Source organism: Eumetopias jubatus, unplaced genomic scaffold, assembly GCF_037043125.1.
Source record: "Eumetopias jubatus isolate StellerSeaLion01/CBP00866 unplaced genomic scaffold, mEumJub1_p1.0 scaffold_5, whole genome shotgun sequence".
In the NCBI taxonomy this organism is placed as follows: Eukaryota; Metazoa; Chordata; class Mammalia; order Carnivora; family Otariidae; genus Eumetopias; species Eumetopias jubatus.
The window spans coordinates 56,548,954-56,572,525 of NW_028274811.1; the positions used below are offsets into that span (position 1 = coordinate 56,548,954).

The following is a 23,572-nucleotide window of genomic DNA, read 5'->3' on the forward strand; positions in this document are numbered from 1 at the left end:
AATCTTTGGAACTAATTTCATGGATTACTGACGCTTACTATTCTAGAGCATCACCACACTATAATTACCCTTGTGATATCAACATGCCCATGAGGCAAGGAAGATCATGGTCTGTTTAATGACCCATTTTGTAGAATATCTACCACAGTGTCAAGAACAGACTAAAATCAAATAGACCCATGAATATTTTTTTTTCTAAAGTTTACAAAAGTTTTCATCGATCCTCTTAAACTCCAACTCAACCACCCTATTTGGTAGAGTAGCATTTTAGAGCCAGAAGCAATGATTTGACCCATCTTGTGTAACTCCTTGTTTTACATATTAGAAAACCAAGGCCCAGAGAATTTAGGCAGTAAGTTTACAGCCACATAGTCATTGGCAAGACTAAGATTGAAGTTGTCTTGACCTACTCTCCCCAAAATACCACAACTTAGATTAAAACAAAAACAAAACAAAAAAACATCAAAGTGAAGAAGAAGAAGAAGAAGAAAAAACATTTAAAAAGCCAACACAAAGATACTTCTTCAGGTAATACTTTAGGCATCTAAAAATGGAGCTCATTTAGGAACTGAAAGCTTCCATTCTTATTGAATGCTGCATAGCATCTTTTTTTGGCATAAAAAATGACTAATAAGCTTTATAAATGAATGTAACAAAAACTTTTTATCACTGATTTAGAAAAGAAATAATGAAAGATAAACATGAAAAGCAAAAGTCACTATTGCAGGTGACTTACCCTCAGGGAGACAGACCAGTGAATGGGCATAATGGCCATGACTACCTTAGCAATGACAGGAATGAAAAAGCCAACTTTTCTATGCAAGTTCATTTGTAGTATAACCAATACACTTACGAATTTATTTGCAAGATGCTTAAAGCCCTGGGAAGAGTAACTAAAATTCACCCTTAAGTACCATCTAGTGGTGATATATGGTAACTGCATTGTTACAGAATTAAAAGGATGCAAAGGATCAAACTGATCCTGAGACTAGAGTTGAAGGATTTAAGAAATGTTTTCCTTCAATTTCCACAGAAATAGCTGGGTATAACTGCTGTGAATTTGATAATGATAAAATACTGAACAAAGTTAAAAGTGAGGAAGATATCGAAGGTGAAGGTAGTGAAAGCAATAAGGGAGTTAAATTCTTGGTCATCTTCCTTGTGAATTCCTATGGTTGGTAATTGTGATACAGAGAAATTCAGACTGTTTCACTCAGATTAAACATATGCTTGTTCTTAACAGACAATACAGTTGGATACTTCAAAGGGAAGAGGCAGAATATTTCCATTTAGGTTCATGTTAATTATGCATCATTCCTTTAAGTGATCAGTGGTCTCCTTTCTACTGCTCAAAAATTCATCAATGAAGGAACTGACCTGTAAAGATTCTTCTACATTTGTGACTCCGTGTAGACACAGTTCATTTTCTAGGTTCACAGTTCATTTCTATTAGGTTCACAGTTTTCAAATTCCATTTATATAAAATAACATACATCAAGGAATGCCTAGTGTTAGAATTTTTAATAAAAGATATACCTGTTCCTCTATTTTATCTTGTCTGTCAAGAGCAGCTTCCACAGCATCAAAGAACTCTTCTTCATTAATCAGACTGTTTGGACCTTCCTATTCAAACACATGGGAGAAAAAAATCACTTAAAGAAAACAGAAAAAATTTCCCTTACTGAAAAGCAACTTAAAAAAAGACCCTTTTATCTCATCATGATTACCAAGCAAAAGAGCTATTCATTACTAAATCTACAGGGCACACCAATCTTTATGCTTACTTGCCCCATTAGCAGCATTTATGTGAATGACTCTCTTCGAAGAGTTCTCTCCCCGCTTGGATCCTAATTTCCCAGTTCCTCTCTGCCCAAGCCTCTTCTTTGGAATTAAATGTGGGTGTTCCTCAGGGTTCCACACTTGCTCTCCCCTCAGCACTTACTCATTTCTAAGGCTTTGGTCATCATGAGGTGATTCCCAAATTCATAGCTTATCCATCTCTCTCCTGTTAGACCTTTGCATCCAATAACACTTAAGACCTCCTCAGGTTAATGATGCAGTTCACATGCAACATGTCTAAAACCTGTTTCCTCCCCTACCTCTACACCAATCTAAGGCAGATTGCTGGGCCTGTCCTGGATTCCTCCCGCTCCCTTCATTCATTCACCACACCCTTTAATCTTACTTTCTAGATATCTAAAGTTTATCAGTGCCTATTCCTACTGCTCTATGTTAATTTAGGCTATTTTTAATTCTAACCTGTAAGACTGAAAAAGTTTGGGAAGCCCCCAGTTCACAACTGTCAACTTCAATCCATTCTCCTCACTGCAGGGAGCAAGAATGATTTTTCTAGGCTCTAAATCTGAAAACTTCATTTGCTTAAAATCCACTGCCTGAGGCTCTGTAAGGATTCTTCCATAACTTGCTAGCCAGTCTAACCATTCCCTCCTCTCCATCGGCTCCGCCCTCCAAAGATAAGGCCTTTCAGTTTCCCCGGGGCAAAATGCTTTTTTTTTTTTTTTTTGCTTCTGGCTTCCAAATGTTTTCCTTCTTCTCAGCCCCTACAAGCAAACACTCTAGGCTACTCACCTGGTTAATAGCTACTCAGCCTACTCATTCTCACGGTTTTACTTAAGATGTTGTTTTCTCTGGGAGGCCATCATCTCCGACTCAAAAACCTCTTAGTGCTAACAGTGCTTCATAACTGCCTGTTAACTAGCCTGTTTTCCCATTACATAGGTAGGGCCCTCAGGCAGGATCATGTATATCCCCATGCCTAGTACAGTGTCTTACATACATAGTAAACCTTAAGGAATGAATTTAAGATTAAAAAGTAATTTCTGAAGCTACAGATGACAGAAACATTTAGGTTTTGTTCAATAATTAGAACATCATAAATGTTTGATAAGAACCAAAATAAGGTGATAATCAGAATCAGTGTCTAAAATCCATGCAAACGTAGTACTCACACAAGAATATAGAATAATTTAGAATATAGGGGTGCCTGGGTGGCTCAGTCATTAAGCGTCTGCCTTTGGCTCAGGTCGTGATCCCAGGGTCCTGGGATGGAGCTCCACATCTGCATCTCGGACTCCCTGCTCAGCAGGAAACCTGCTTCCTCCTCTCCCACTCCCCCTGCTTGTGTTCCCTCTCTCGCTATATCTGTCAGATAAATAAATTAAAAAAAAAATCTAAAAAAAAAAAAGGAATATAGAAGGCTCAAAATATCAAAAGGAAGGGGAAAAAAAGTATAAAAACAGAGGCCCTAAAGGCCCTAGTTCACTTAAGAACTGGATATTTAACTTGATACCACAGGGGGTCAGTGAGAAAAAAACTGAAGTACCCTTAACCATTTTCTTCTTTAAAAAAGAAAGAGGAAGTACATGTCAGATGGATGGAAAAATGATCGTTTATTCAACAAATGCCACTAAAATAAAATACAGATTCCTACATTATACCATAATCCTAAAAAATCCAGATGTACTAACAATATATTTAGAAGAGACCATTAAAAACCCAGTAAACATAATTATTTAAAGTAGGGAATGTTTTTTTAAGCATGATACCAAATGTAGAAATAAGTACATCAAAAGACTGAGGGATTAATTACATGAAAGTATAAAACTTTTATATGACAAAACCAACAATCAAAAGTTTAAAAAACTAAAAAAGGAAAAAAATAATTGAAAAATGAAAAGCTAATCCTCCACATCTTCTAAATCAACAGAGGAAAAAAAACTCAAAACCAGGTAAAAATATTAAGGGGCATGGATAAATGAGTCATTAAAGAAGAAATGCAAATGACCAGTAAACTTTTTTTTTAAGAAAGTCTACCTAATCACATCAATAAATAATTTTAAAAAATCTGAAACTAGTTAACAAATGTACTTATTAGCACAACATACCTCTGATGAGGGAACAGAAGGCAAGCTGAAGACAAAGCACAAGCTGACACCCTGAAACCTCCCCCCACCCCCTATTCCTGGGTGGGACACGTGTGACATCCTTCCAGGAATCTCCCAACTATCTTAATGTTAATGCCTTGCTAGAGGAGAAAACAACTTTGACAATGGCAAGGCCTCCAGTATCCTGTGAGTCTTCTTTAACACATGAAAATCCTCTTGAAACTTCCCTTTTTCCTAACCTCCCCGACCCCATAGTGTATAATCAGCCACCCCTCACAACCCCAGGGGCAGCAGCTCTTTCTGCCCACGGGTCCTGCCCCTGTGCTTTAATAAAACCACCATTCTGCACCGGAGACGGTCTCAAGAATTCTTTCTTGACTCCAGACCTCCTCTCACCAAACTTCACCTATATTCCAAAACCACATCATATGGTGCCCAATGTGGGGCTTTTGAGTCTTTGGAACTGAACTCTGAGCTTCAGTACAAACTTGGTGAGTACTTTCTCTTTTCCTTTACTTTCAATTTCTGTTGCTCTTCAAGGAGTATGGTCTTACTGGAACATTTTCATGTCAATTGCTCAGGCTGCAATCCTCTAGCCCATGGCTACTCTATGGGGAGGAGAAAGCCTGCCTTTTGGCTGGAAGTTAGTACCCTGTCCGGGATGGTAATAAGACCCAGAAACTTGATGCCCACTCTGTATTCCTGTCCTATATACAAAGTTGTCTGTCTTGGGGACACCTAAGTCACCAGGATGGCTGCCAACCTTAAGACTCCCATGTGAAGTTTCCTCCTGACTGATCTAATGTGATCCCGTCCACATCCCTGGTCTAGCTGCTTCTGGCCGTGGGACCTCCACTGGGAGCCAGCTGAAACCAGTACCAGATGGAATTAAAACCCAACTGGGGACCATTTCCTAGGGAAGTTGACTATAAAGACCCCATGTGTTGGAATGTCACTTAGACCATGATGGATTTCCATTTTTACTATTTCCCATCAAGATCCTCTACTACTTAAAGCTACAAAATTTAGTAATTTCCCCCTTGTAAAACTTTTCCAGTATTTTCCATGGGTTAGAAATGGCAGAGCAGTATGCAACCATCAGGGCACAGGACGGCACAGCATGTTTTTCAGTCCGTTCACCAGGCACCCATAGGCAGCCTAGGATGTGATGTGGGGGGAAGGGACGCCGGCATCCCTTCAGGGCCTTTTATGGCAGGAATGCCTTCACAGGAAGGCAGGATGGTGATCAATAGTGATTTTTGTTTGAGGGACATCTCTTTTGACACACGAAACCTCTGACATAACCTGCGTGGGACGCCACCTGGGAGCCAGGGGGGATTTGGTAATGGACCTTCTTTACTTTTCTGGGAGCACGGCCTCAGTAGGCTTCTTCTTTGGTTCCCAAGGACTCTCCCTTGGGGTGCCTTTTAACCTACTGGAAACAATTCAGATTGCAAAATTTAGGAAAGGACTGAGCTCCTGTAACACTGCATGGCCTCAGGATCTGTCAGTTAGATCTCTTCTGCAGGAAACAGGGCAAATGGACCTACGGTACCTTCACTGCTTGTACATAGGCCTTCGCTGCTCTACACCAGGACCCCGACCTAAGGGCCTCTTGCAGAATGTGTATGCCCGAATGTGTTGGCTTGTAACCCGCCCCCACAACATACTGGATGATAATTATCTAAATAGGCCCCTCCAAGTAAACCCAGGTTTGCTGGAAGAAACACAGGCCATCCCAAAGGGGACTCTGACTCTCTCTCACTGTTCTTCCTAATAGATGTAGGGGCTTCTTCCTTAATTCCCGGGTTAATGGCTGTAACTGGAGCCATCTGTGATTAGTCTACCTCAGGACAAGGACCTTAAGGAATATTCCCAAGCAGCTGCTGAAACTCCCTTTGTTTTGGGGAAATTCCCTGTCTTCTCTTGGCTGACATGGACTGCTTATTCCCCCCTTGTTGGCGGGGAAACATGGCGTCTGCTCCTCTGTTGGAGCTGGTAAGCTCTAGAACCGGGAACCCTCTCTCTGCCTTCTGGCAGCACTTTGCCTCTTTTTTTTTTTTTAAAAGATTTTATTTATTTGACAGAGACTCAGCGAGAGAGGTAACACAAGCAGGGGGAGGGGGAGAGGGAGAAGCAGGCTTCCTGTGCAGCAGGGAGCCCAATGTGGGGCTCCATCCCAGGAACCTGGGATCATGACCTGAGCTGAAGGCAGACGCTTAACGACTGAGCCAGCCAGGCGCCCCAGCACTTTGCCTCTTCTGTCTCCCCCTCCCCCTGATTTTGCACCACCTTGGGTGCGACCTGCATAACTGGCTTCTAGACCATCCTCAGTACCTCAGGCATCATGGCTCCTTCTCCCTTCACTGTCAAGGAGCAAGAAGAGCACCCCCTGGACTTAATACCATCTACTCCAGATTTCCCCACTAGTGTCTCAGGTAAAAACTGACAATGAGGAGGATCCAGGTGGAACATAATTCAATATTTAAACTAATTTAAGGTTGTTGGCTTAATTAAGATACACATGTCTTTTAAGTTATCAGCAGTAAACGTGAAACTTTAATTCTATCCAGGTTTGCTGAAGGTCAAATAAGCTCGTATTATCTCTTTGCAAATTGTTTAGCAAAAAGATGACTAAAATGATGATTGTCTCAAAGTTTTCATGGGTAATTGTTAACATAGCTTTCAAAGTCTCTGGTAACCTGAAACTTTAAAGTTTTGCTTGGATGATAAATGGGATTAAATTTGTTGGACATCTAGGTCTCTTCCAAATAGGATAAAAGGGCTAAATCATTGATTACTGGATGTAAGTTTGTGCTTTTGACTTCTTACTGCAAAGGAACTAAGGATGTTTAAATCTGTTGGTAAGCATATTTTGTGCTTAATTGATTGATAAATTTGCCATCTAAAGAATTCTGGTGTAACAGGCCACAATTGGTTACTACTTAGTCTTCACTGGAGACTAAGGTTTCTAAGAGTGCAAAATTCTGCTAAATGTAATTAAGACTGATGGAAATAAGGGAAACAACTCTGTATATAGAAAGTAGAAGATATGTAAGGAAGAAATAAGGAATGGGAATGAAGGTAAAAGAAGGTAATTTTGTCCTAAATAAGATGGTTGTTTGAAGAGATGGCTTGGGACAAAATCTGAATGCAAAAGAAAGTTGTAGAAGGTTTGTGATGGGACAACTTTGGAACGGAATTTTAGGTGTGGTCAGGATGGACCTTAAGATTGAAATGAGTGGATTTTCAAGTACATTGGTATAAGCTTGAAAGTCTGCTTTCTCTCTGTTCAAAAAGACAAGTTTTCTTGAACTGTTGTCTGCTCTTGATAAGAAAATGTAAACAAAGGTTTTTTTCTCTTTTGTCTGCTCAGAAAACCAGTTTATGTTTTGCCTTTATCAGGTCTTTATCATCCTAATCCTATTTAGGTATGTGCTTTAAAACTTTCTAAGGTTTTAATAAACTTGCCCAAGATTTAAATCATGAACTAAGTCTCGTTGACTAATTAGGCTTGTTTGTTTGGTATGTTACCTTCTGGTAAAAGGTCATCATCACTCCATTTTGATTATTAAAGTGTTATGTGTCACAGAAATAACCAGATTTCCTTGCCAGCTACATTGTAACCTCTCATCAGATGTTTAACCATGTCCATTTTTTAGTCTTGTCATTTATAGCTATTCTCTTGTAAAATGTTACATCTTCAAGGAGAACTAAGGCTGCATTCAAACTAAACAAGAATTAGTAACATGGGACTAAAAGAACTAAAAGATTATAGTGTTGTGACTCTCGTTTGAAAAACTGCTGGCTCTTTACTATTTGCTTTTCCAGACTAAGGCTTTCTCTTAAGACATCAGTAATATACAGAAATAACAATAAAGCATATTAAAGCATTTAACTTTTCTCTCTACCTGAACCCTCTCATTCAAAAGGTCTCAGTGAGTATTCGTTCACCCATGGCAATCATAATCATTTGCATAAGTTCAGTAAGAATCTTCTCCTTGTAACAGGACACCACTGGAAATGTTGGTTATTTTACCAAGGCTTTGACTGGAATGTCATATTTGAGAGACATGCATAGACTCAGATATGACCAAACACCTTTTTTAAGATTTTATTTATTTATTTGACAGAGAGCGAGAGAGAGAGCAGGAACACAAGCAAGGGGGAGTGGGAGAAGGAGAAGCAGGCTTCCCGACGAGCAGCGAGCCCGATGCGGGGCTCGATCCCAGGACCCTGGGATGACCTGAGCCAAAGGCAGACGCTTAACGACTGAGCCACCCAGGCGCCCCTGACCAAACACCTTTAAGGAACTAAGACTGACTTTATGAAACCTGGAGCCATAAAGCCCCTTGGAAATGTTGGCCTGATACCTTGCTTACAGAGTTACCAGCAGCCTCAACAGGTGAGTAAAGAATGTCACTTCCTGGCAGGTGCAGGAAGCTCAGGATACTTTGGGGACCTCGTGAAGAGAAATTCGCTCAAATCTACAGGTATTGCAGGCATGTCTGATGGCAAGTACTTGGCTTGGCTTCTGGCCTGGAGAGGCTACTAAAAGTTCAACCTAGAGATTCCTCATAAAGGTTCCAGCAGAGCAGATTCTAAAAGATGTATATGATCATTATTCTTGCTGAGCTTATGTAAATAATTATGCCAGGTTTGTTAAAATTGGACTTGTTTTACAAAAGAAGTAGTCTTGATTTGGCTATTTCTGGAAATGAGGGTTATTTAAAGAGAAAAATTATGTTTCAATAACGCACCTTTAGTTTTGATTGTCCTTAGATGTTGTTTGCTTAAGCTAGATAACTTGAGGTAAACTTCACAGAAATAGCTTTTCTGTTTCTACACAATAGCTCCTGTATAGATAATCTTATTGCATGTTATTCTGTGGGGATAATAACAGGACCCCATGGGCATATGATTATTTAGGATTAATTTCCCAACAATTATATAACTCAACTAGCACCTTGACCAGTTGTGTGTGGCTGAGATGACAAAATCCTTCCCTAAAAGCCAGAGCACACCCCACTCCATAGGGTTAACTATGGACCTGTGGAGATAATGGATGGCCCTACTTTCTTTATGACTGGATTGGATGATGTACTTGGATGCCCTTATCTCTTGATAAGTCTTCTCTCATTTGCCAGTAATTCCTTGTAATTAGGATATTAATGCCTTACCTCAAACAGATGGAATTATCCCTTAGTCATATTTATCCTAGAAGCCACCTCTATTGAGGTACAAATGCAAATAGAGGCTCTAGCCAAGCATATAACAGTCTTTTTGGTAGGAGCCTCAAAGCTTACTTTGGGACAATGACCAACTGTAATGACCTCACATCAGGTCCAGAGACCAAAAGCCACCAAGAGATTATGGGAAACGACTTACTAAACACTAGGCAATGCTTATAGATATGCCTGAAATATATTTAAAACTTGTCAAACTTTAAACCCAGCTACCCTTAGGCCTGGACCTGACCATCATACTTCTGTAGTATAGAACATAACTGTTCAGAGGTTATTGATCTTGTTTATTCTAGCCGACCAGATTTAAGATGCCCCTATTAAAAATGCAGGTGACAGTTGGTTTACCAATGGCAGTAGCTTCATGGAAAAGAGGGGTAAGAAAAACCAGGTATGCTATAGTCAGTCTTAACTCAGACTGCTGAAGCCAAAGCCCTGTCAGCAAATACACCTCCCCAAAGCAGAATTAACAGCGCCCACCTGTGCTTTACAATTGGCAGAAGTCTTAAAAATTAATATCTACAGTGACTCCAAATATGCCTTCCTAGTACTGTATGCCGTATGGAGCAACTTAAAGAACAGGGGATTATTGTCAAGACATAACTCCCCAATCAAATATGGGCTTGAAATTATTACACAAATTTAAAGGATGGCCTTCCAAAACCGAGTAGCCCTTGAAATCCCGACTACACTTCAAAGAGGCCCAGTATTATATGACTGGCTTCTTGCTGGGACCCAATGGCTACACGACTCTAACTTGTCCATAGCTTCCCCCGGGCTGGATAGGTCACTGTACTCTGGGTTTTGCCTGGAGGCATAGACACATTATTAAAACAATTACCAACCCAGCTAACCTTCCAAATTTAAAACAATGGTGGACATGTTTTGTGTGACATTGGTATGACCACACCTAGCAACCATCTTTGTTCCCTCTTTGAGACTGGAGATTGTTTGGCACATGAAAACTCTTAAGTACATGGTCAAAGCCCTAAATGACACTCAAAATAGCATTTCTCTATTAAATACGAAAGTAATACAAATGCGTGAAGTAGTTTTACAAAACTTGCGCTATCATAAAAACAATGCTGTGTATACATTCTAGACTACCACAAAAATATTTCTGGGTTTCTAACTGACATGAATACTCAAGTTGGCACTTTTTTTTTAAAGGTTTTATTTATTTGAGAGAGAGAATGAGATAGAGAGAGCATAAGAGGGGGGCGGGTCAGAGGGAGAAGCAGACTCCCCGCCGAGCAGGGAGCCCGATGTGGGACTCGATCCCGGGACTCCAGGATCATGACCTGAGCCAAAGGCAGTCACTTAACCAACTGAGCCACCCAGGCGCCCTCAAGTTGGCACTTTAAATGATCTCCTTCCTGTAGTGATTGCTTAAAACTCCTAAACTGGAGGAAAATTATCAAAGGTCAACTATCCAAGGTCTTTTATTCAGACCAATATTAACCTTATTTTGTCATTTCCGGTGTCTCCCTTCCTAGTGTGAAGACTTCTCCAATGCCATAACTTCCAGCTAACAGATCCTTTCTACTCAAGGAGGTTCATCTATGTTGATCTCGTTGGATTCAGCTGCCTCCCCTTTCATAACTCCCCTATATGTTCCCCCAAATGACCAATACTGACCCATATGTAGGGACATCTCTATGCCCTATTCAGCCGGAAGACGTTACAGAAGATGAGATCTTCCACCTTCAACAACCTTGAAGATTTAAGGGTCAAAATTGTTCAGGGGGTAAATGATGAGGGAACAGAAGGCAAGCTGAAGACAAAGCACAAGCTGACACCCTGCAACCTCCCCCCACCCCCTATTCCTGGGTGGGACACGTGTGACATCCTTCCAGGAATCTCCCAACTATCTTAATGTTAATGCCTTGCTAGAGGGAAAAACAACCTTAACTTGACAATGGCAAGGCCTCCAGTATCCTGTGAGTCTTCTTTAACACATGAAAATCCTTTTGAAACTTCCCTTTTTCCTAACCTCCCCCAACCCCATAGTGTATAATCAGCCACCCCTCACAACCCCAGAGGCAGCAGCTCTTTCTGCCCACGGGTCCTGTCCCCTGTGCTTTAATAAAACCACCATTCTGCACCGGAGAATTCTTTCCTGGCTGTTGGCTCCAGACCTCCCCCCACCAAACTTAATCTATATTCCAAAACCACATCACCTCCTTTTTCCATCTTGCTTTTTCCCCACAAAACCCTTGTTGATAGAAGTAAAGATAAACAAGCATACAATTACACTTATATATGGCTGGTAGGAGATACCATATATTGTTAAACACATGGGCTTTTTGTATTTTCTATAATCTTCCTACATGAACATCTGGTTTTACTTATAATATGAAAAAAATTAGGTAATTTAAAAGAGTTGACAGTTCACCCCCAAAATAAACCAAAAATAGCAAAAACAATGTGCTTAGCTTCAGAATAAAAATAAAATTGTAATAGCTTGTATTCCAGTAACCTTGTTTTTTAAAACCCCGAGGGTAGCTAATTATACAATTTTTACACATTCTAGAAGGAATAATTGACAGCTCAATAACTGTGACGTATCACAGCTCAAGTCTCATCATTTATGAATTTCCACACCTGGAAATCAATTCCAACATAAAACATACTCAGTCAATAGCAACTCTATTTTTTTCCTTTCTAAAGACAGCGAGAAATTTTTCTTCAATTTTTTTTTTTAAAGATTTATCCATTTATTTGCGAGAGAGAGAGTGAATGCAAAAGAGTGGGGGGGTGGCAGGAGAGAATCTTCAAGCAGAATTCCTGTTGAGCACAGAGCCCAACTTGGGGCTTTGATCTTAAGATCCATGAGATCCTGACCTGAGCTGAAACCAAGAGTTTTGCTAGCTGACTGAGCCACTCAGGAGCCCCTCTTCCCTATTTTTTAAAATATAAACTAACCATAATTATTTTTTTAAATATTTTATTTATTTGAGAGAGAGAGAGCGCTCCCGCGCGTGCACATGCACACGCGGGGGGGTGGGGGGGGGAGGAGCAGAGGGAGAAGCAGACTCCCTGCTGAGCAGGGACCTAGAAGTGGGGCGGGATCCCAGGTCCTTGGGATCACAACTCAAGCCAAAGGCAGATGCCCAATTGACTGAGCCACTGAGGCGCCCCTAAACATAATTTTTAACATTCTACTTCTATCTCAATGATACCCTTTACCACTCCATTTTTAAAATGCATTTCAGGAATATCAACAATATTAGTGACTATTACCAAATATATTTCTTATACCTTTTTCCCTCTAAAGAAATATAGTGGAAAAACAGCTTATAAAATATTAATATCTGTGCGTGTGTAGAGAGAGGGAGAATTTATTAATCGTTCAACAAAGAAACAAAAGAGGAAAAGAAGTTGGTTTCAGGTATTTTCAAACAACAAGGACAAGGCAATGAGGACAGTTCGAGCTCTGCTATGGACAGGACCTCACAGTATATACAGCACACACTAAATCTTTTTGTCTGTATAGTACTCAGGGTTTTCCTCCCTAAGTCGCGTTTATTAAAAAAAGAAAAACAAGAATTAGAAGACAACATTAAAAATTACCGTCCTCCACAGGAAAGATAAAAACTTGTCCTATAATGCAGACAGGCCTAATAAATGAGTCTTTGAAAAGCCTACACTAAATTCTCAAGTCAATTAAAAAAAAAAATCTATTTCAGAATAAGCCTTTATATATTATGAAATATACATTTAATTAAACACTGAAGAACATACTACATATCTAGAATATTTAAAGGCTGTAAAAGTATTATTTAAAAATTAATCACTTTTGAGACAGATATGGCCTATATTTTCCTCCTTCTAAAATAAAAATATAACTTCATACCTCATAATCTGGCCCTCCAAAGTGGGATTTTTTCTTCAGTTCTGTCATGGCATTTTTGTATGCTTCCTCTATTCTTCTTCTCTTCTCAATTTCCTGTTTTGTTTTAAAAAGAAGCAAGTGAAAAATTATCATTTAGGGTGGGGATTTTCTCTGCATTTCACTGAAATTTTATAATTTGGCCAAACAACAATAACAAAAACCCCACTCTATTCCTGTGAAAAATGAGCTTGATTCGGCCCTAGAAAACAGTTTTTCTCTGAGCTATACATTACACACAAGATACCATTTAAATCACTACTAAGATCCATCTTATAGGTAGGTTATGGATTTATTTTTTTTTTAAACATTTTATTTATTTGACAAGAAAGACACACAGTGAGAGAGGGAACACAAGCAGGGGGAGCAGGAGAGGGAGAAGCAGGCTTCCCTGCTGAGCAGGGAGCCCAATGTGGGACTAGATCCCAGCACCCTGGGATCATGACTAACCAACTGAGCCACCCAGGAGCCCTAGGTTATGGATTTAGATGGATTAAGTATCTATACTTAAAAAAAAAAAAAAAAACAAAGAAAAAAATAAATTAACACCACAGAAATGCCTACAAGGTATTCATGTGTTTGCTTTCCCCCCTCCCCCCCAGTAAAAGCTGTATCTATTTTGCTTTCAAGAAAAAAAGCAATGGATACCAGGAAGAAAATAACTCAATTAACAGATGAAATCAATGAATGTTAAAATATATTCTAAGAAAGATAAATTTCTGGTACTTTCCCACTGCTGGTTAAAACTATTTCAGGGATGAAAAAGAGCTCAGATTTCTACTTTAACCCTCTCCTTCAATCTGTAGTTCTAAGTGGTTAAAAGACCCAAGGTCAACTTAGAAAGGTTGGCTCTGACACCAATCTCAAACTTATTTCTACAACAATGGATTGCACTGGTCAAATCTGATAACTGAAGTCTAACAAGCTTGTAAGGAACCTAATGCCTTTATTCTCTTACCTCAAATACTTAAGGGCTAAATTAAAGTCCACATGAACTCACACAAAGCTAACTACTTCCAAATACCTATCTGAATTAAAGTTCATGCAAATCAGTGAATTAGTTCATTAAAACCAAAGGGTAATTTCTGCATACTCAAGAGAAAGCGGGTCTATAGACCCACCAGAATAGCTAAAATTACAAAACAAAACAAAGAAATACCCACAAAAACCTGACAATACCAAGTGTTGCCAAGGGTGAAGAGCAAATGAATTCTCATCTATTGCTGGTAGAAGTATAAACTGATATAACCACTTTGGAAAATTGTTTGCCAATATCCACTGCAGCTAGCATATACCCCATGAACCAACAATTCTACTGCTAGGTATGTACCTATATCCACCAAAAGCTAGGTACAGGAATGCTCACTGCAGCTTTATTCATAATAGCCAAAATATAAAAAAACCTAAGTGTCTATCAACAGGAAAAACTGATAAGCAAATTGAAGGCTTACAATGAAATATAATGAAAAAGAATAAAATGTAACAACACAAACGAGTCTCACAGTCAATGTTGAGGGGGGAAAAAAAGTCAAACACAAGTGTATATATGGTCACGTCTTGAGATGGTGGTATGGTATGGACCAGGGAGGCATGAAGGAACCTTCTAGGTGCTATAAAAATTCCTTATCTAATCTGAGTTGTGGTTAAAGGGGTGTATACATAGCACAAAAATCAGCAAGCAGTACACTTGGTGCATCTCACCGTATTTATGCTCTACCTTAATTTTCAAAACTGAACACAACAAAAACATATAGCACAGCAACAATATTCAAAGGGAAAATGAAAAAGCATGTGAAATTACACACACGAGAGCCTATTAATGCAAGCAAACATCTTCGACGAATAGATTTTCTCTTGCTAACACTGTTACTAAAATTGTTTAATCTCACAATTTTTGGTCTTCTTGGACGTGACTAGCTAACAATTAAGTATACTTCTATAACAGAAGGGATTATCATTACAGGTAACCAAGAAAAATCATCACCATTAGATATTAATTTTCTATTATTCAGCTGAAAGAATAATGGAACTGACATTAGAAATCAAAGTATAAACAATTCTGCTATCAAACAGCTGTTATTATATCACCTATTACCTATTTAATTGCTCTCCTTAGATTAAGCTCCTTGAGGGACAATTTCCTGTTTATTGCTGTTTCCCCATTTCTAGCTTAGAGCTTAGCACTGTATAAGCATTTAAATACTTTTTGAATGAAACAGAAATTTCAATTAAACAATATTAAATTATCACTGTGCTTTCCTTCCCAAATATATCAATTACTTCAAAATTTGTTGATAAACACTCTCCATTCAAGAACTTTCTATTCCTTAAGTGTGTATACACACACACACGTATACATGTATGTACACCACACATATATACATAGGTATACACACACACATACATACTACGTATCAAACATACCCACACTCTTACATTTCATATAAAACGTAACTGGGATCCTATTTCAACTTAGAGAAAAAATTATAGCGAGTAAGATTTGACATCAGACCTGTAAAAGACTGTAAAATGCAGTAGTTTCTCAATTTCAATTAATATTGCCATCTTTTGTGGCTTTTCTTTGCTTAGATGTTGCAGAGAAAAGCAACAAAATCATTTTTTCACAGATCCTTTATTGCTCCTCAATGAAGAAAAAGAATAGATAAATAAGACTGACAACAATGAAGTTAAGCAAAAGTTCACTTCCCTTTTCAGCGCTGGAAGTAAGAAACTTGATTGCTGAAAGGATGGGAAAGCCAGGTTTCATTTTTAATGAATATTTTTTAGGTATTGTGATTAGAATATATGAATGAAGATGATTATTCCTTAGTGAAGGATGAAAAGACGAGAGACTGAAACCTTAAGAGAAAAGTGCCACAAAGTTTAAAATAAGCTAGTCTGGACAAGTTGAACGATTCTCTTGAGCTATGTCTAATGGAGTTAAAGGGTTGTCCTGTTTTCTCAACACATTATTTTTGTGTGTACATGGAATCTTCTAAAAAGTAAATTTGATTCACATTGTTAGAGAGTTGAAATCTCTGAAGATAAAATAGTTTGACTCCAGAATAATGAAATGTCTGTACCCTAAATATACATTTTCACTGCTTGTTTTTAAAGAATATCTATTACCAGTCAATATGGTTTACTGTCACCTACACTTGAGAATTCTTTTCTTCTACACAGAGGGACTTCCTTAAATACACAGTACTAATCAAACCCCTGGCCATCCTGCCATTACATCAGTGGTAACATTGCTTTACCTAGTTTCCTGCTCAAATTGATAAGACCTTCAAACACTAAAAGCAATTTGACTCATTCATTAAGGCTGGATTCTGACTAGTGTCTGGCCTAGTATTCAGAGCTGAAATATAAAACAGAGTAAAATTCTTCCAACTGCTACTTAGCATCTCTGGACCAGTCTCTGGGCCTCTCAGTTTCTTCTATAAAATGATGGCATTAGACCAGAACTAAATCTTCTAAGATATGTTATAGTTCTAACATTTTATTATTTTCCTGATGTTGAATTCTAAATAGAAGTTTTCCTACCAAACAAATTTACTGAGCCATAGCTGACGCTAGGAACTAAAGATTCATACTGTAATGTTACTGTCAGTGCTCAAGCTTAAACAAAGGTGGAAGCAGGTGAACATGAGGCAAATGTTCCATGAACAACATATGTTAAATAATAGCACAATGACCCTGGAAAGTATATATGGCTACAAATGCAGTAAGTTAATGTTTAACTTGATAAATTGGTGTTTCAGTTCATATAACTTAAATGTAGCTTCACATATTTCATAATAAAGCTAGGTAATGTGAAGTGGTTCATCATTTCTATTCCAAGGCATTACTATTACTACTACAAAAATTTCTCTATTAAAATCCTATCATAAATTTGTGTTGTATAGTAACTGAATACATAACTGGTAAATCTCACTAGGAAAATGAGTTTAAGATGCCTACAAACTTTCAGAGGAGTAGTACCCCCTGCTACTTCTATCAATCCCAACAGATTTTTCCCTAAGAAGTTAGTTTAAATGTTCAATCAATATATAAAGCTGAAATAAAATCAGATCATTCTTTAAAAGGAAGAAAAATGAGACTTACCTTATCCAGTCTCTTTTGCCAGCTGTCCTCACGTTTTACCATTAGCTCGATACAATGAGAAAGTGTAGCAAGGATTCCCGCAGTAGTTGCTTTAAAAGTTATCGCCTCCCCTTTAAAGTCTATGCCATTAATTCCTCTTGGTGTAACATGTGGAAATACTGGGGGGAAAAAAGTTCCTCAATGAAAGTCTTTCTAATGAAGAAATAACTCTTCATCAAAACTTAAAACTAGAAAATGTTTGAAAGCCAGCAAGTCAGAGCAGACTTTTGGATTATAATTTCCCTCTTGTTGGCCAACATATAAAAATTTCCATTCCATACTTCATAAGCAAAGAAGCTTGCGGCAGCAGATGTACTTTCATATCTTTTTTCTGGGTTCTGTTTCCTAAAATCTATTTGCTGTACTGCACCTAGTGAACAAAGTGGTAGGAGGAATAATACTTTAACAATAACACCCTGCCGGCCTAAAGCAGGACCAAATTACAGCAAGAACTACCGTACATTCTGAGAGACCTAAAATTTAAAAAATATCTAACAATAAACTGTAGAACCGAATAAGGTCATGTAAAACTTTTAAATAAATATCCACAATTAAGTCTGAGACCAATGCACACATTAAATGGCTCTTATGTTTACATTTTATAATTTTAACTCAGAGTTCGCCTTTGAATTAATGAAAAATCTTACAACTCAACAAGATGCAAGCAAGACAGCATAGTATCTTATACTCTTACCTAATAAGAAATCGTTCCAATAGAATACTTATAAGTGAAATAATGATACTTTCAACTTTAAAAACTCATGTAGATATGAGAGCAAGGGTATAATCCACAAAAGAACAAATTGATAAAGTGAACTTCATCAAAATTTAAAATTTCTGCTCTTAAAAGTATTGTTAAAAGAATGAAGGTTATGTAGAATGAATAAGTCTACAGGTCTAATGTATGGCACTATCACTATAATTAATAATACTGTGCTGAATACTAGAAATCTGCTGAGACAGATTTCAGGTACTCCCATTACAAACAAAAATGGTAACTATGTGAGATGATATGTTAAATAGCTTGACTGCAGGAATCATTTCACTATGAATATCAAATCATGTTATATATCTTAAATACATATAATTTCCACTTAAAAAACGTACAAAAAGAGAAGAGACAAACCACAGACTATAAGAAAATCTTTGCACAGCATATATCTAATAAAGGATTTGTATCCTTTATCAATGTTACATATAACATATATTAATATAGAATATCGACACATTCTATACTTCAATACAGAATATACATTGTCATCTCAAAACTTAACGATAAGAAAATATATAACCCAACTAAAAAATTGGACAAAAGATTTGAACACACTTCAATACAGAGATATGGACAGCAAATAAGCACATGAAAAGATGCTCAATACCATTAGTTACTAGGGAAATACAAATAAAAACCATACAAGACACCACTACATACCTATTATAAGACTAAAATTTGATCTATGTTTTTAAAGATTTATTTATTTGAGAGAGAGAGAGCGCACAGGCATGTGAGCAGGGGAGGGGCAGAGGGAGAGGGAGAATCCCTGAGCAGACTGCCTTCTGAGCATGGAGTCCCACACAGGGCTCAATCCCAGGACCCTGAGACCATCATCTGAGTGGAAACCAAGAGTTGGCCACTTAACCACTGAGCCACCTAGGCATCCCAAGACTAAAATTTAAAAAGACTGACCATGCCAAGTATTGGTGGGGATTTGGAGGAACCAGGACTATCCTATATAGCTGGCAAAATGAACCTTGGTGGTTTTTTTTTTTTAATATTTTATTTATTTATTTGAGAGAGAGAGAGAGAGCATGAGAGGGGAGAGGGTCAGAGGGAGAAGCAGACTCCCTGCTGAGCTGGGAGCCTGATGCAGAACTTGATCCTGGGACTCTGGGATCATGACTTGAGCCAAAGGCAGCCACTTAAATAACTGAGCCACCCAGGTGCCCCCCTTGGTGGTTTTTTAAAAAAGTTAAATATACACCTACCATATGATTCAGCCATTCCACTACTGAGTATTGACCTCAAATAAAACGTATGTCCATAAAAACACTGCACATGAATGCTCATAGCAGCATTATTTGTAACAGCCAAAAACTGTAAAACAACCCAAATGTCCATCAAGAGATGAATGGATAAGCAAACTGTTGTATCAATACAAGGGAATACTGCTTAGCAATGAAAAGAAATCAAATACTAATACAAACAGTAGCACGATGAATCTCTAAGAAAGAAACCAGGCCAAAACCCTCCCACATACTGCATAAGTCCATTTATATTAAACCTGAGAATATGCAAACTAACCTATAGTGACAAATAAAGAGATCAGAGTGGTTGTTTGGGAATAGGGAGAGGAGGGATGACAAAGAGATGGAGAAAACTTCAGAGGGCGATAGATATGATAATGATCTTGATTATAATATCTTCAGGATAACATAAAAACTGACCAAATCATGTACTTTAAATAATGTGCAGTTTACTATAGGTTAATTATATCTCAATAAAGCTGTTAAAAAACATATTTTTTCTTATATTTTCTGAAAAGCCTTTCTATCATTGTAACTTCTATATTTTCTATCACTCTTACCAAAACTGCAGTTTCATTATAAACTATTTTTATTAATGCAATGAAATCAAAGGTCATCTGTGTTCTGCATAAAAGAATGTGTACAACTAAAATAATGTGTCCTCTTCTGCTGAATGCTAATTTATATATTTAATATATATATAAGCTATATATAAAAGATGAAAGAGTGACATGAAATGTTTTTGAAAAAACTCTAGAAATACAGAAATGTACATCTTCAGCTGTACTTACTACTTTCAGAAGCAGCCACCTAAAATCCTTTCCAGAATGATACAGGGATTATGTCATAGACTAAGGTTTCAAACAGTTGATATTTTCAACACTTTATTTTAGTGTCTCACACACAGTAATGTCTCTGAAATAAATCTCTCATGTTACATCTGTTAGTAAATGAAAGTCATGATGACAAAACCTCACCTTAATCTGTTATCCACTGGGCTCCTCTAAGTACTGGTTACTTTGATTTTTGCTCCAAGTCTCTTATACCTTATACTGTAGAACTATATCAATCTTGATGGGAAAACTTAAGCAGAACTCTGAAGTACTTGGTAATTTTAGATAAGCATACTCATCTAAATATCTCAGCTAAAAACAGGAAGTGACTATTTTTTTTTCTTTTTTAGAGAAGGGGAGAGAGAAAGGAAGGGGTGGGGGGAGGCGGAGAGGGAGAGAGAGAATCTTAAGCAGGCTCCATGCCCAGCCCAGAGCCTGATGCAGGGCTTGATCTCACACCTTGAGATCATAACCTGAGCCGAAATCAGGAGTCGAACGCTTAACTGACTGAGCCACCCAGGTGCCCCGCCCCCCCCTTTACTTTCTTTCTTTTCTCCTCTTCTTCCTTCCCTTTTTTTTTTAAGAGAGGGAAGTGGGGGGGAACTCTTAAAAGAGACAAAGTGACACGCCATAGTTCCTCTGGCAAAATGATACACTGGAATATAAGGAAATCAAAAATATGTGACTGTAACCACGTCAATGAAAGGCAGAAATAGAAGAAATTAGAAAATGACCTGTAAATCTAGATTTGTAAGTATTAGGCTCCAAAGATTACCATTCAGATTTATAGTTCTTTCAGTTGAACTCTTAACCTTATATACTTTAAAACTCTTTTAAAGGTATGAGCACTCAGAAAATTAAGGAACCTATAAATTCGTATCAACATGTCAAAAATAAAAACAAATGCTGAGAGAAGCTGAGCTATTTGAAATCCTTTCATTTCATTAAGACTCTCAAACACTATTTTTGAATAGCAGGCAACATAAGGGGGAATCCCCAGTTTCTGTAGTGAGTTTTTTTTCATTTCCTTGCATCAAAAAGATTGTATATGCGTCTGTATGTGTGTGTGTATGGTACACAGACACACAGGAACAGAAAAATATTGGCAGGTAAGTCCTTCTGAACATACAGGATGGTAATTTGTTTAAATCTCTCACCTGTCTACTATGATAAAGAAGAAACATGGTTGAAGACTATGACACTGATATCAATCACACTAGGGTCAATAATCAGTTAGTTCTGGACTACTGGCCTATTGTAGATGTGCTTTCTCTTAAGATACAGTTGGCTAAAAAACTGAATTTAAAATATTTTCACATGAAAAAGGTCTCCGAGCTAAATGGGGATGAAAGTGACTGGTGGTACAAATTTTCTGTTTGGACAGTTAATGCACAGGCACACAGATTAGGTTGAAAGAAAGAACAGGGTATTATTGCTCATGTTTCCTAGAGTAATGCATGTTTCATTAACACTTTTCCTCTTCGTGAATTTCATCAAGAGTATACCTTGATTTGATTGATCAGTTATAGTCATTCTTTTATATAGTTGATGACATGACAAAATGCTCTTGTATATTATTTACAAAATACAAAGAGATTTAAGTTAGAAAACTGGTCAGAAAATACAGCTAAATGGTAACAACTGGAAAATATAAAAGACACAAAAAAGTCTCTTCCTCCTCCAAGCTCGTCCGAGCCCGTGTACCCCGCTGCTGTCGCCATGGCCGCGCTCACCCAGAGTCCGCAGTTCCAGAAGCTGCAGAAATGGTACCGCGAGCACGGCTCTGACCTCAACTTGAGTCGCCTTTTCGAGGGGGACAAGGAACGCTTCAGCCACTTCAGCTTGAACCTGAACACCAACCTTGGGCATATTCTGGTGGATTACTCAAAGAACCTCGTGACCGAAACTGTGATGCAGATGCTGGTGGACCTGGCCAAGTCCAGGGGTGTGGAGGCTGCCCGGGAGCACATGTTCAGCGGCGAGAAGATCAACTTCACAGAGGATCGGGCGGTGCTGCACATGGCCTTGCGGAACCGGGCAAACACACCCATTCTGGTAGATGGCAAGGATGTGATGCCAGAGGTCAACAAGGTCCTGGAGAAGATGAAGTCTTTCTGCCAGTGAGTCTGGAGTGGTGACTGGAAGGGGTACTCAGGCAAGCCCATCACGGACGTCATTAACATCGGCATTGGCGGCTCTGACCTGGGACCCCTCATGGTGACTGAAGCCCTTAAGCCGTACTCTTCAGGAGGTCCCCGGGTCTGGTTTGTTTCCAACATCGACGAGACCCACATCTCCAAAACTCTGGCCACTCTGAACCCTGAGTCGTCCCTGTTCATCATTGCCTCCAAGACCTTTACCACCCAGGAGACCATTACGAATGCGGAGACGGCGAAGGAGTGGTTTCTCCTGTCGGCCAAGGAACCTTCTGCAGTTGCGAAGCACTTTGTTGCCCTGTCTACCAACACGACCAAAGTGAAGGAGTTTGGGATTGACCCTCAAAACATGTTCGAGTTCTGGGATTGGGTAGGAGGATGCTGCTCGCTGTGGTTAGCTATTGGACTCTCCATTGCACTACATGTGGGATTTGACAACTTCGAGCAGCTGCTCTCAGGGGCCCATTGGATGGACCAGCACTTCCGTACGACGCCCCTGGAGAAGAATGCCCCCGTCCTGCTGGCTCTGCTGGGTGTCTGGTACATCAACTGCTTCGGGTGTGAGACGCAGGCCATGCTGCCCTATGACCAGTATCTACACCGCTTTGTGGCCTACTTCCAGCAGGGTGACATGGAGTCCAACGGGAAGTACATCACCAAGTCCGGCACTCGTGTGGACCACCAGACGGGCCCCATTGTGTGGGGGGAGCCAGGGACCAATGGCCAGCATGCCTTCTACCAGCTCATCCACCAAGGCACCAAGATGATACCTTGTGACTTCCTCATCCCCGTCCAGACCCAGCACCAGATAAGGAAGGGTTTGCATCACAAGATCCTCCTGGCCAACTTTTTGGCCCAGACTGAGGCCCTGATGAAGGGGAAGTCAACAGAGGAGGCCCGGAAGGAGCTGCAGGCCGCAGGGAAGAGTCTAGAGGCCTTGGAGAAGCTGTTGCCACACAAGGTCTTTGAAGGAAATCGGCCAACCAACTCTATTGTGTTCACCAAGCTCACGCCATTCATTCTGGGAGCCTTGATTGCCATGTACGAGCATAAGATCTTCGTTCAGGGTATCATCTGGGACATCAACAGCTTTGACCAGTGGGGGGTGGAGCTGGGAAAGCAGCTGGCCAAGAAAATCGAGCCTGAGCTTGACGGCAGTAGCCCAGTGACCTCTCACGACTCTTCCACCAATGGGCTCATCAACTTCATCAAGCAGGAGCGTGAGGCCAGAAGCCAATAAACTCATGCCCGGCTGCAGTCCCTGTTGTGACTGGTCCTTCTTGTCGCTCCTCCCCAGAGATGCACTGCACAGTCCTGCCCAGAGCAGCCGCTGGTTGCGGGCTTGGAGCATAAGCCCTTTGGGGGAAGCTAG

General features: G+C 39.3%; 1 protein-coding gene and 2 pseudogenes across 4 annotated transcripts in view; 2 read left to right on the forward strand and 1 right to left on the reverse strand.

The window, feature by feature from the left end:
- CERT1 (ceramide transporter 1) overlaps window positions 1-23,572 on the reverse strand; it is a 121,621-nt gene that overhangs the window by 31,367 nt on the left and 66,682 nt on the right. For all 4 annotated transcript variants that reach the window (XM_088023352.1, XM_088023351.1, XM_088023354.1 and 1 more), the window contains exons 7-9: window positions 17,148-17,305; window positions 13,005-13,097; window positions 1,537-1,623 (exon numbers count right to left, since the gene is read on the reverse strand). In XM_088023352.1, the coding sequence (XP_087879478.1) occupies window positions 1,537-1,623; window positions 13,005-13,097; window positions 17,148-17,305 (338 nt within the window). The remainder of the gene's footprint in view (window positions 1-1,536; window positions 1,624-13,004; window positions 13,098-17,147; window positions 17,306-23,572) is intronic.
- LOC114217642 (glucose-6-phosphate isomerase pseudogene) lies at window positions 21,733-23,457 on the forward strand (annotated as a pseudogene).
- LOC148164362 (glucose-6-phosphate isomerase pseudogene) lies at window positions 21,764-22,168 on the forward strand (annotated as a pseudogene).